Source organism: Aulonocara stuartgranti, assembly GCF_965226115.1.
Source record: "Aulonocara stuartgranti genome assembly, chromosome: 10".
Taxonomy (NCBI): Eukaryota; Metazoa; Chordata; class Actinopteri; order Cichliformes; family Cichlidae; genus Aulonocara; species Aulonocara stuartgranti.
Window position 1 is genome coordinate 28,235,708 of NC_138946.1, and position 14,279 is coordinate 28,249,986.

The 14,279-nt window shown below is 38.5% G+C and overlaps 1 protein-coding gene across 1 annotated transcript; it reads left to right on the plus strand.

Annotated features, from left to right (window-relative positions):
- Positions 1 to 247: 247 nt before the first annotated feature.
- On the plus strand, positions 248 to 13,874 carry zpld1a (zona pellucida-like domain containing 1a; the record flags this gene model as incomplete). Its single annotated transcript, XM_082550225.1, has 11 exons — positions 248 to 319; positions 796 to 909; positions 1,229 to 1,449; positions 1,736 to 1,917; positions 2,468 to 2,540; positions 2,982 to 3,079; positions 9,685 to 9,765; positions 9,870 to 10,041; positions 11,360 to 11,462; positions 11,738 to 11,767; positions 13,699 to 13,874. The coding sequence occupies exons 2-11, from the start codon at positions 804 to 806 to the stop codon at positions 13,872 to 13,874; spliced, it is 1,242 nt and encodes a 413-aa protein (XP_082406351.1). The 5' UTR covers positions 248 to 319; positions 796 to 803.
- Positions 13,875 to 14,279: the final 405 nt, after the last annotated feature.

Genomic DNA, 14,279 nt, shown 5'->3' on the forward strand with positions numbered 1-14,279 from the left:
CAAACCATTTGTGAGCAGTGACAGAGCCAGATTGGGCCGAAAGGATATGAGTGGGAAACTTCAAAACCTGCTCATATTTCTGTGGATGTGAAAGGATTTGTATAACACATTCAGTTTTGATGGACTTTCCCATGTTCAATCCAGACAACCCTTTTTGTTGACACGTTCAAATAATGAATCTGTTATGTGTATGGTCCCTTTTTCCCTCCTGCTCATGAGTTCTGTTTCTAGTTGTCAGGTAGGGATGCTGTGCAGACCACTCCATCGTCTGTCCCAGGCTTATGGAGAACCGCTCACTTGCTGGCTGCCAGGAACCAGGGTGAGTAGTTCTCCCTCTCACAGAACAACTGTTTGCTTTTGTAGGTGAGGGTTTTATTAACTACATAATCTGCTACAAACTAGTTTTAATTTAACAGTTTCCAGAGGACTTTCAATCATTGTAATTGTCACTGAGGCCTCATTTAAAACTGTATCAGTTTCTTATAACTTGCCAAAGCTGTGGGTGCTCAGTGAATGTATTTGGTAGGAATATAAAAAATGTTCAACTTAAGGGAAAACTGTAAATCTTCTCTCCTGCCATTAGTGCATGTAAAACAGATTTTACTTTCTGTCTTCCTACATGAGACGTTGTATTTTCTAAAGTGAAAAATGAATTTTAATTAAGTTTTATTTATATAGTGGCAATTCACAACAACAGTTGCCTCGGTGCACTTTATACTGTAAGGTAAAGACCCCACAATATAAAACAAATGGTGTTGATTGGATTATTCACATTACATTATTGATCTGTTTCAGGTGCTGAAATGGAACATATATTTGTCATTTTTTTAATGTTTAGTAAGGCCTTTTCAGTTGGAGCTCAATTCAATGGATACAACTGTGATGCAAATTTTCACAGCCGCTTCCCTGGTGAGGACTTAAAGACTTTTGTTTTGTGAATAACTGAATAGAAATTATGTTAACATTCTAAAAATGTGAAAAAAATTCTTTTGGACTACCTACATGTTCCAAAGATGAGGTGATAAGTTTTTTGGACACCAGTATTATGACATACAAAACTAAATGTTACAGACTGTAATCCCAGAAGCTAAATCTTTTTTTTTTTCTTTTTTTTTTGGGGGGGGGGGGGGGGGGGGGGGAGAGAGAGAGAGCGAGAGAGAGAGAAATGTACTATTGTAAAATACACAATTTATGTACATATCATTAGATTTTTTGGCTTCTTTTCCAGCTGAGAGAGATATCAGTGTATACTGTGGGGTCCAGACCATTACCCTCAAGATCAATTTTTGCCCTGTTCTCTTCTCTGGCTACACTGACACCGACCTAGCCCTTAATGGTCGCCATGGAGATGCCCACTGCAGAGGCTTTATCAATAACAACACCTTCCCCACTGTTGTAATCTTTAGCATCAGCCTGGCAACACTTGAGTCCTGTGGTAATTCTTTGGTGGTAAGAAAAACATTTTCTTTTTTGTATTAACTGCTCTTACTAAATTACACACACACACACACACACACACACACACACACACACACACACACACACACACACACACACACATATATATATATATATATATATATATATAGAGAGAGAGAGAGAGAGAGATATGTACTTCAATCAAGCTTTTCTTGATCTTGAGAACTTTTCTTTTTATCCTGCACAATGTCCAACCCTTCTTATCTTAGTAAAAGAGCTGGAGCAGGAATTTTACTCACACTGATGTTGCTTACAGGTGTTAACTGCTCAAGGACCCAATGCTTATGGGAACCTGTCCCTGGTGCAGATTGGAAACATATCAGGGTATATTGATACACCAGACCCTCCAACCATCATCAGCTACCTGCCAGGTCTGCTGTATAAGTTTAGCTGCAGCTACCCATTGGAATACCTAGTCAACAATACACAGCTGGCCTCGTAAGTCTCACTCATACCTTTAAGCTTGTTTGATACCGTGATCCTATATACATGTAAGTTTCAATCATTATATCAATTGGCAGACAAAAAAAGAAGCAGTTTAATAATAAGTTAATAATAACAATAAAAAAAAATAACAACAATATTAATAAAAGCAATACTAATAATAATAATGAAAATTTATAATATAAAGTTATTAAGTTCCACACAATACAACAGAATTTTTTTTTGTTGTTGTTTTCATGAAATACAACCCAAACACAGTTTGTTACATATTTTCAGATTTTAGGTCCTCGACCCCACAAAAAGTCCAATTCAGATTACATATATTAACTTCTAAAAGGAGATATTGGAAATGTTTGGTCAGGAAAGTGTATATGTTAACCTGAAAGAGTGACGTATAGGCATGGTTTTAAAGACAAGGATTCCTCAATGTTATGTAAATTTTAATATAAAAATGTAATTTTAAAATACTGATGCTACCATAATTACTGTTAACTTTCATAATGTTTTAGGTACTTACTTCTTTTTTCCTTTATCTTGACTGTAGGTCATCAGCTGCAATCTCAGTGAAGGAAAGCAATGGCACTTTCATTAGCACATTGAATCTCCTGCTTTATAATGTAAGTTCACAACAGTGAGTTATAAATGTTCATTTGTGTTTTACAGGTGATCTTAGTCTGTTGCACCAAAGATAAAGCCATACTTGTATGCATAAAGTGAACATAAAGAAACTCTGCATCTATGTAAAGTTGATCTCTACCTCTTACAGATGTATGCATCAATTGTCCATGTACAAAAGAAGAATGATGCCAGATTCCCAGAAATTCTTGTTATACAGTTGATGTAAAAAGCAAATTATTGCTAATACTGTAATTATACAAACGTATACTAAATTTACTCTTACTCTTACCCTAAATCCACTTGAATTAAACACTAGGGCTACATCGAATTATTTAGAAAATAAATGTCTAAAAAGCAAATAAATCACTGTCAGTTGGGTGGACGCGAAGAGCCATGTAATATCACATCTATGCTTAAATGACAATTTGCTTTTTATACAGGACTCATCATATATTCAGCAGTTGTCCATCCCAATGGCAGGACTGACCCTGAAGACACGCATATTTGCAGCTGTAAAAGCCACTAATCTGGATAGAAGGTATTCAGTCACAATGTAGCCTTTCAGCCTAAATATGCCACCCACACGATGACTCATTAAACTATGATACATGATGACTTTCATCTGTGCATAAAAGCACTGAATATGTTAAAATAATACATTGACATTATTCATTGTAAATGAACTGATTCTTATATAGTATTTTTCTAGTTTAGCGCTCAAACCTCCTTATACAACATGCCTCATTCACCGTCTAATGTTCACACTTCAATGACTGTACTGTAGAGCAACTTGGGGTTCAGTGTTCTGCCTTCTGATTGGTAGATGACCTTCTCTACCTCCTGAGCAACAGACGTCCAGCTTACATTACCTAGTATTCTTAAGTGTTCTCATATCAAAGTACTAATCAGGCCCACCTGTGCTTAGCTTCTGTCTTCAGATGAGATACATGACCCCCCCCCTCACGCACACACACACACACATGCATGTTGGGTTAACTGATAATTCTGTTTTGGGCTCTGAAAGCTAGGATAGGCTCCAGCACCCTGTGACCCTTAACTGTATAAACAGCTAAGAAAATGGTCTCTCGGCATAAAATAAAAGGCTACATTTATGTTATTTCTAACATAGATGTAAATGTAATTTCTAATTTTCATGTTCGTTTATAGTCAGTGTTGAGGAGTAAACCTACGCATACGGATCAGTATTTAAGGTTTGACTCTCATCGTCCACTGGAGCATAAACAACATAGAGCCAACACCATCCCCGCAGACACAGTGGCCAGGGAAGCAGAAGAATATCACATCAAGAAGGCCCTGAGGAAATGTGGTTATCCCAGCTGGACATTTGTCAAAGCTGGGAAGGCGCCTAAAGAAAGCTCCAGCCGATCAAGGAGAGAAGGACAACTGCTGACTAAGCGAAAGCCTGTAGTTATCCCATACATGTCAGGAGTATCGAAATACTTGAGACGCATTTTCTAAACACTGCGTCTCTGTGGCTTTTAAACCGCAAAACACGCTGCGCCAAAAATTGGTCCACCCCAAGGATGGGGTCCCCCAGAACAGAGTAACTAAGGCTACGTTCACACTGCAGGTGAAATCGCATCAAATCCGACTTTTCTGACCCTATGCAACCCATGGTATGACAGCGTGAACAGCACAAATCCGATATTTTCAAATCCAACCTGGGTCACTTTCGTATGTGGTACTGAATCCGATACACAACTGATGTTTGAGAAAGCGACTGCTGTTTGAATGGTCATGTTGCATTAAATCCGTCTTTTACGTTGCTGACACAAGACAGACGCCAATTATCAGCGCCGGTGAAGCACCCCAGAAGACGTGAACGCTTCCTGGCCATCCAGTGTAGATGTTAGTGAAACTGTTGAGAAGACAACGCTGGACAAACGTGAACATTTTATTTGTACTGTATAATCTGCAGATTCTGACAGAAATCTGCAACTATCCTTTGAAGCACCACTCCTCTCTTAAACAGCAATAAGGATAATTATTAAGCCATATGAAAATAACAAAATAACTTTATAACTTAAAACAAAACTGGGTGATCAATCAGTGATCACTGTCAGCCTCTCTCGGCTTTTATTAACACTAATCTTTTTAAAGCTCAGTTTTTAAAACCTTACGATGTAAGTACAGCCCAGCCCATACAGCAGTATATGAATGACTAACCTGGTATTGTGGATGGATTATCTCAGTTGTTCTCCTGGCTGAAGTTTGGTCTGTTTACAGCATCCTGCCATGCGATTACATTTGTTCCTGACCACCAAGAATCCTCACGTTAACTTTTATTGAGTTGAAAAAAGCGTGTTTATATTATGCTCATATAGCCGTGTCGCTAGCGGTCACGTAGCACATCGTTATATACCAGCTAGCCAAACTTAAGTAACCCTACAAACGTCAATGCTGTTTAGTTTTCTGTCTTCATTTATGTCGGAGCTGTACGTTTGAATTTGTTTCCAAAATCCCTCAGTCAGGACATGCTATATTACTGGCATTATTAATATTTAGAAGGAAGCTAGTGAGCTAACTTCCTGCTAATTTCTAACTCCGTTAAATGTCATAAATTCCGTTTTCATGGATGCCTGGATGTTAAAATGAGTTGTTACACCTGGTAGAGCAGAACGCTGATCATTTTATTACAGATGAAAGACTTAAGACAGTTTTTCAACTCTCGGTGATGCCACAGTGATTGTTTGATTTATGGACCCACACTGGAGTTGAGCCCAGACAAGGCTAGTGACGTCAGACTTAAAGACCAGGGCCATCAGTCAAACAATACTGTTTGGTCTGGGTCTAAACAGAGCGCGTTGTGTGTAACATAGAAACATCAGTTTCTATGGGCCGAAGGTTTTTTTCTTTTTTGTAACGGTATAAACAATGAAAGGTGGTGGATTGGCCAGATGGTGGCCGATGTGTAAAAATAAGTCAGTTGTTTGGTGGTGGCTATGGCGGAGCTTTCACAGAGGCCAGCAGTTGGAAAGGGGAGGCAGGAGAAGGAGAGACCCGAGGCGGCCGCTGTGTCCAAGTGTCAGGTGAACTGACACTTGGACTGACACTAAGAAGTTATGAACTGCAGTCTATCTGGGTCAGATATAAACCAAGTTTAGGTGGAGTTTATTCTTTGCAGAAAAGTTTGCAGAACTACGAACGCAGCTGGAATCCACAGCTGTGCGTGTTCATGGAGCTTGCATTTTCACCTGCTGGACATCACTACCTGACAAGGTTAACTGTCTTCAGAACATTGCAGAGGCCTTGACAGTAATTGGTTCTACATATCTGTGTGAGCAGATTTTCTCTACACGAAGAGTGTCCTCAGGTCTGAATGCTGGACACTCGGAGACCTGTGTCTCTGAGTGGGAGACCAGAGATCACATTAATATGTGTATCCCTGTATTAACAAACATGCCATATTGGCCCAGTTTATTTTTCTTATCATTGTTGTGAGGAGACCACAAATAGCATTTGCACTTTCTGTTGTACAGTTCATTTGCTGTTATGAAGTTCTTGTTATGGATAAAAAGTTTCTTTTTTTGTTTCAAAATAGCTGATAACTATTCGCTGATAGTTGCAAACATCTGTGAACAAATATAATTCTATAAAGTTGTTTTATATAGTGTGTAACTGTTAATATAGAGCGTTATTAAATTTATTGCTAATGCAATCAAATGGCACATTGACTTCTGAGGAAATTTTAGATGGCACTCATCATCAGAAAGGTTGCCTATCCCTGGTTTATAAGATTGGGGAAACCTGCAGTCATCTGAGACTGAAGAAGTCACTTGGATGAGTGACAAAACGTTTCTCCCACTTTAAAAGCTACGTCCAGATTAAGAGAACCAACTTTTGGAGATACACACAGAATAGTTTCCTATATGAGATTGGTGCAAAAAGTGCAGCCTTATCTAATGTCCATCCTACTGTTACTCATTTTATATTAAGATTTAAAAATCTAGTTGGTACTGTTATGGTGAGTAACCTTCAGTAATAGTTATTAAATCACAAAGCAATAGTACATTCATGTAGTTGTAAAAAGCATGATAATATATTAAGTACTCCAAAGTACTCAGAATACATTACTTTCATTGAGTAACATAACAGAATACATTACAAAATACATTTTGGGGCAAGTATTCTGTAATCTGTAGTGGAATACATGATAAAAGTAACCTTCCCAACACTGTTTATAGTTTAAGTTCAATGAAGCGAGACACAATTTTAACCAAAAATCCAGAAAAAAATCCCCACATTACATAAAATTATAAATGGATTTTCATATAATTGAGTTAAGTATGCATTTGAATCCCTACAATCTAGATAAAATTCTGGCTCCCAGAGATTAGATTACAATCAATTAATCAGTTTCAGAAACAGATACAGACCACCAATCAATTACAGATAGTCAGCTTATTATGTTTATAAAGCACACTTGCCCACAGAATAAAAAATCTTTAATTCCAACTTCTTCCACTACCATGGAGAAGACCAAAGAGCTGTCAGAGTTTGTCATGAGCAAGACTGTAGATCTGCATGTGGCTCAAATGACCATCAGCAAGAAGTTAGATAAGAAGGTGACAACAGCTGGTGCAGTTAATTAGATATGGAAGAAAGGCCATCAATCACCCTCTATCTGGAGCTCCATACAAGTTGTTGTCTCATGGGGTGAGGAGGATCATGAGAAAGATGGGACATTAGCCCAAAACTATGAACTTGTTAATGATGTGAAGGCAGCTGGAACCACAGTCACCAAAAACATAATTGGTAACACACTGCACTATATTGGACAGGTCTGGCATTGCCTACACCTGCTCACCCTGCTCAAGACAGCCTTGAACATCTAAATGTTTCAGAGAAGACTTAGGACAAAGTGCTGTGGTAGGATGAAAACAAACTCAAGCTCTTTGGCATCAACTTGTCACACCGTGTTTGGAGGAAGCAAAATACTAAATATCACCAAAAGAAGGTACAGTCAAGCTACAGGACAGGCATAGACATCGCGTCGGATCATCTGGTAGTCATGCTGTGGAGCTGTTTTTATGCTAATGGATGACTTCACTATATTAACAAGCCAATAGGCTGTAAAATTTTGGATTAGAGCGTCCTTCTCTCAACCAGAACACTAAAAATGAATCATGGATCACGGGGCGATCGTGGCTCAAGAGTTGGGAGTTTGCCTTGTAATCGGAAGGTTGCTGGTTCGAGCCCCGGCTTGGACAGTCTCGGTCGTTGTGTCCTTGGGCAAGACACTTCACCTGTTGCCTACTGGTGGTGGTCAGAGGGCCCGGTGGCGCCAGTGTCCGACAGCCTCGCCTCTGTCAGTGCGCCCCAGGGTGGCTGTGGCTACAGTGTAGCTTGCCATCACCAGTGTGTGAATGGGTGGATGACTGGATATGTAAAGCGCGTTGGGGTCCTCAGGGACTAGTAAAGCGCTATATAAATACAGGCCATTTACAATTTACCATGGATGAGTCTTCCAGCATGACAATGACCAAAAACACAGAATCATGACAACAAAGGAGGGGAGAAAAGGAATCAGCTGAGGAAGTTGAAGCTTTGAGTTGCCAAGAGGCAACCAAGTAACCTAAGGACATGTGCAAGTTTCTGCATAGAGAAATAGGCCACAATCCCTCCTTTGATGTATGCAAACCAGGTGACCAACTACAGAAATGTCCTACTTTTGTGCTTGTAAACAAGGGTTTATTTATCAAGTACTGAATCATATTTTTCTCCTGGACACAGTTTGCATTTCACCATGTGCTTTTGTACCATTGCAATCAGTAAATAAATAGTGTCCACAATTTAGCTATAGACCAAACCACAATTTTCTTCCTCCTGCACAAGAAATTATTTAACTTGCGCTGCAATTAGCTGAATCAGCTCAGAGCAAAGGAATAAAAGGGCATATTTGATTGTTGTTGTTGTTCTTCTTCTTCTTTCTGTCCTACCAGTGTGCAGAGACCTGAAGAGCTTTTGTACTAAAACTTTGTAATAAATACAATCCACCCACATACATGCCAACCCTCCCAATTTTTTCCGGGAGAATCCCGAATTTCAGTGACCCTTCCGAAAATCTCCCGAGCAACCATTCTCCTGAATTTCTCCTGATTTTCCACCCGGACAACAAAATTGAATCAGTTCGGCTGAGATTTAAATTATTAGATTAGATTAGATTAGATTAGATTAGATTAGATTAGATTAGATTAGATTAGATTAGATTAGATTAATCCCTCAGGAGGGTTCCTCCGGGGTTTTTAGACAGCTGAATAAACGTCAAACAGAAAACGTAATAAACAGAAGTGTGAGATGGTTGAGAATTTATGCCAGCGTCTGGTTTATTTTAGATAGCAAGGAGTAGATGGCAGAGTTTCACACCACCGAGAGAGCTCTTTTATCCGATAAATTAACACTGTAAAGTACCAGTTTTTTGTATATAAATGTATATGTATACCACTTTCTGAGGTCTCAAGTTTGGCAAGTATGCACCAGGGGTGAGAGGGAGTTTCTTTTTTTTTTTTTGCTTGATTGTTTGTTTTTATACAATACTAAAAAATACATAAACAATTTTTAAATGGACTTTATCATGAATTAAATGACCCTTCTGGGATATTGATCTGATCGCAGGTGGGTTTAGCCAGTTTCAGTCTGAGGCTTTAAGAAGAACGTAGCACTTTTTAGACACTTCTTTTTTGTTAGACTGCAAAATCAGCACTGTCTATTAACGTTACTGATGGGTAGGACCAATAACATTAGTTGCTATCTGAATAATAACTTAAGTTAAACTGAGAACATTAATGTATCCACTGGCCAAGTTAACAGTTACCATAACTGTTTAGTATTTTAGTGTTGTGTTGTTGGAATGCCCATCTGCAATGTTGCTCTATGAAGTTGTGTCACACCTAGAGGAGGTAAAGAAGGCACTATTGGTATTGCTACTGTTATAAATAAGCATCCAATTCAATAATGGGTTTTAGTATCCATTATTATCCAAAAATGTTTTTTTTTCACAACTTTGCTCTGGAGGCACCATTTCCACATAAGGCTGCATACTGAAACAGAGTTATCCTAAAACAGGTTGTACCATGTTCTGTTCCTTTGTTCTGCTTTTAATCACATTTTTGTGCAAATTAGATGGAACATTCTAATGGACTACTGTTACACCACACCTTCTGGAAATCCTAATGATGACCTGCGTTACGATCTTTTCTTTAGGTAACTCCAGTACAATAACAGGCCCATGATTGTGTAAAACTCTGACTCCGACTATCCTTGACAATGTTTTAATAGTCTTTTCTAATGTTGCTTTTCTGAACTAGTTGTGAAAAAGACCCCCAGACCACAGTGTTTGAGAATGGGAAGAGCCAGATGGGTCGTTTTGCCTTTGAAGTATTCCGCTTTGTAAAGCACAAGAACCAGAAGATGTCCACTGTCTTCCTACACTGTGTCACCAAGCTGTGCCGAGCAGATGATTGTGCAATGCTGATGCCAGTGAGATTGGATACTGACACACTCACACATAAAAAAAAATCTTGAGATAAAATATAACACAATAATCTTGTTAGAGTCACCTTCATTTCAAAATGGAAAACTCCATTGACATTATTATTATTATTATTATTATTATTATTACTTAGGTTAAAATACGTAAGCTCATTTACAAATTCTTAAAAACAATTGGGAAATACTTCTACTGTACATTCTTTTCCATTACAGTTTATACCTCTCATAGTTTTTTATATTCACTCTACATTCAAAGGGTAAGTATACGTTTATTTGAATTAATAAATACTAGTTCCATTATGTTTTCCTACAAAGCATATACTGCATCATTGCATCTAATTTAATATTAATTATAGAAATAGTTTATTTCTTGAATATAAACATCAGCTTCACTTCAGCATTCATAAATTCAGTTCTTCAAGTATAGTTAGGTGCTCATAGAAACATTCCTTGTAATCACAATGGGCATTTCGTAAAGCATCTGTATGTGATAAAGGATTCGTTACAAAGCAAAGTTCATTGTAATAAATTTGCTGGAGCTAATCTGATGCTTCAGTATACAGTGTTAGATGAATGTCCACCTCTTCTCACCGCAACCAATCGCAGCAGATGACCGCCCCTCCCTGAGCCTGGTTCTGCTGGAACTTTCTTCCTATTAAAAGAGAGTTTTTCCTTCCCACTGTCACTAAAGAGTTGCTCATAGAAGCAATTAGTTGACCAGATTACATTCATATTTCTTCAGACTAAGTGACTGTCTGACTTTCCAAACAGACTGAGATTTCCAAATGGTCCTTCCATAGAGTCTAACAGACAGCAGTACCGTTATTGAACAGTGGTGAGGGCACAGCAGTTACAAGATATAACAGGTTATTAGCCTACATTCCTCATTTTTCAGACAGTACGATGTCTTGAAAGACACCTGAGCATCTAGATTTCATGTTTCACCATGAATCATCATGGAGCATTGTGGAGCGACTAGAGTGGAAGAAAACAGGTCTACTTTATACAGATGACAAGCTGAGATCAACAGTAGTTGTAACTGAATGATTGATTAGTTCTGTGTCTCCCCATTATACAATAATAAAACTACCAAAAATATTAGAGACTGTTCATTTGAGCAAAGGGGATCAAATCATTATTTCCCTCACTGCAGAATAAGGGGTTAGATATTCCTCCGATATCAAATTGGACACATATCTTGGCAACATCGATGGGTTATATTAGTAGTCTGTGTCCTGAATTCCTCATCATAAGAACATACACCACATGAGAGAGGACTCATTCTTTCTGTGTAATATTTTCATAGATCTGTGGCAGCAGGAAAAAGAGAGATGTCTCTGATGGAAAGGGATCAAATGCTGCATCTGGAAACGCCATCCTGACTGCTGGGCCTATCATAACTCGGAGTGGTATAGTTTAATAACACTCTCGCCTAACATTTCCACAGCTGAATAATTTTTACTGATTATCCAATGTATTACAAGACACTAATGTATGTCAAAATCCAAGATTTGACACCTAAATGTTGACTAAAGTTGCAAGCTTGTCTGGGTGACCTAGGATTTTCAAAACAGTACGTTAGACAAGGCATCCTTGTCTATCGTACTGTATACACGCGAATGAAAGAAACTATATACCATATGGATTACAGTGTGCTGAAATGCCATGTCTTTGTTTTTCACAGATGAAATACCAGCCAATAATTCTCAGCTGGGTAAGTCTTGTCATTCTGTTCAATAAGTGGTATGATGCTTTTGTGTGTTGTTCTACTTTTAAAGGTTATAAGATATTTGTGTTTTCACTGGGAGAAACATTTTCACTCATCCAAGTGACTTCTTTAGTCATAGCTGACTGCAGATTTTCCTACCTTATAAAAAGGACTAACTAACGCACTACTAACTAACAATGGGCTGTAATATCAATTTTATAATCATTAACATGCAAATTGTCATGACTAGGGATGGGTATCGAAAACCGGTTCTTGTTGAGAACCGGTTCCCACTGTTTCAATTCCTTGGAATTGTTTGCCATTTTTGCAAACGATTCCCTTATCAATTCCAGTTGCCCCGAATGACGTCACCACGTTGCGGAGCGTCATTTACCTGGCAGGAAACATGGCGGCTCAAATGCTCAAAAGTTTGATTATACTTTACGAGAACGGATGACAACAGGGCAACTTGCAATACTTGCAAAGTAGACATTTCATTTAAGGGAGGAAACACTACGAATATGCAAAAGCATTTGCTCACAAAACACACGATGACCTTAAATGAATGTCGTGTTTTTAATTCCGCTCCGGACTCGTGAAATCCAACCCAGCAGCAGCGGTAACGTTTGCACATCCTCTCCCGTTAATGCGGCAGGTAAATAATCAACTAACAGTGCATATTATGTTAGTGCGATCTGCCTTATTACAAAACCTGCCATTACTGTGCGCTGCATTTAGGTGATCATGATGAGAGAGACAGACAGAGTCTGGCTGGCTCAGATGCTGGCAGTTCTCGCTGCAGTCTACTGGTAACGTCTCCTTTCAGGCCAGGATAGACGAATGTCACCGTGCAGTGACTAAGTTTGTGGTAAAAGGCTTGCACCCATTTGCCACAGCAGATGGTAAGTGAATGTGTTTAATTGTAGGCAGGAACATTACTGGATATTCTTGTGTAATTGCTACAGAATAATTGATGTTATACTTTGTTATTGCTACAGAAGAATATTTATTTTATTATTTTACATTTACAATTTTTTTTCCTGGGGACCCTGTGATACCCCATGGAAGAGCCATAGGCTGGATCTCTTAAGATCTCACTGTTGGGTTTGTAAGGCCATGTTACTCCTAAATTTCTATCTCGTTCAAAGAGAAGCTATAAAACAAAGTTCTAAGCTATTCGACCTTAGTGTTCTCCTTTCTAAAAAAGAATCAATAAGAGAATCGATAAAGAATCAAATCGTTAAACAGAATCGAAAATGGAATCGGAATCGTGAAAATCTTATCAATACCCATCCGTAGTCATGACCCTTGATCGCTGGCCATGAGTACCATTAGAAGATTTCCAGCATGTTTGGAATCACAGCATTGTATGGTACATCTTTTACCATTTTACAATGCTACAAATGCATTATGAGCTGGTGAAACCTGCAGCCAGCTGAGACTGAAGAAGTCTGGATGAGTGATGAAATGTTTCCCCAACTGAAAATACTATGTCCAGATGAACAGAATCAAGCTTTGGGATTTCCTTAACTGGATGATTCCACAATAATCTAGACAGGAACATAGCAATATATGCAGCAATATATGACACACTATGTGAGTTACGGCCGGCAATGATCATCAATGTTCAAAAATTTTGGTCTGTTAGAAGTCAGTCTATATGGCTATGCAATGCCTGCGCATACTATATTCCTCAGGATTCATTTTATTGTTCAGCCAGTATATTGCTTTAGTTGTTATTGAAAATCAAATACTGAGCCGGGATGTCTCAATCTGACATTAAAAGTTGTGTCATTTCTCATTGGAATGGCAAAAAAGGTATTAGTGTTTTAACACTCACTGCTATTTGGCATTTTGCATGAACTTAAGAAAAAGCATTGAGAATGTGAAAGACATTTTTACATTTTGGAATGTTTCTTTGTGTTTGTGCTGCTTAGCCCATCTTAAAGCTCCAGTGTTTCACACAAATACAATGACCATCGCACTCATCTCAGGCATGATCATTCTGGGTGTCATGTGCCTATGCTTCTTCATCATGTCCCTCACCCTTCTGAAAGGCAAGAGCGCTCCAGTCGGCACCCTGTCAGGAGTCCGAAACCTAACCTTCAACTGAGTACCTGAACTCACACATTTCTCATCAGTTCAATGCTAACCAAGAATGCAGAACACACGCTGTCTGTGCATGTGGGCATCAAAGAATTTAACTGTTGAAAAAAAATACCTGTTACCAGGTCTGTACAATGAGTATTAGTGCAGGAGTTAAGTAAAACTGGGTTTTGTGTTCCTATCGCACAAAAAGCTAAGCCTCAGCCTGCATATTTTTCATGCAGCTTTAACCCATTAGTGGGGATACTAAAAACTTACTGCAATACCTCAGCTATACAGTTTTCATTGCAGGGTACGGGATCAATTATATGGCTTGCAGTGCATTATATAGTGTATAATAAACATAGCATTTCCTGAGAGAAATGATAGATATTAGAGAGATAGATTTACTTAATCATTTATTAGGAGGTTT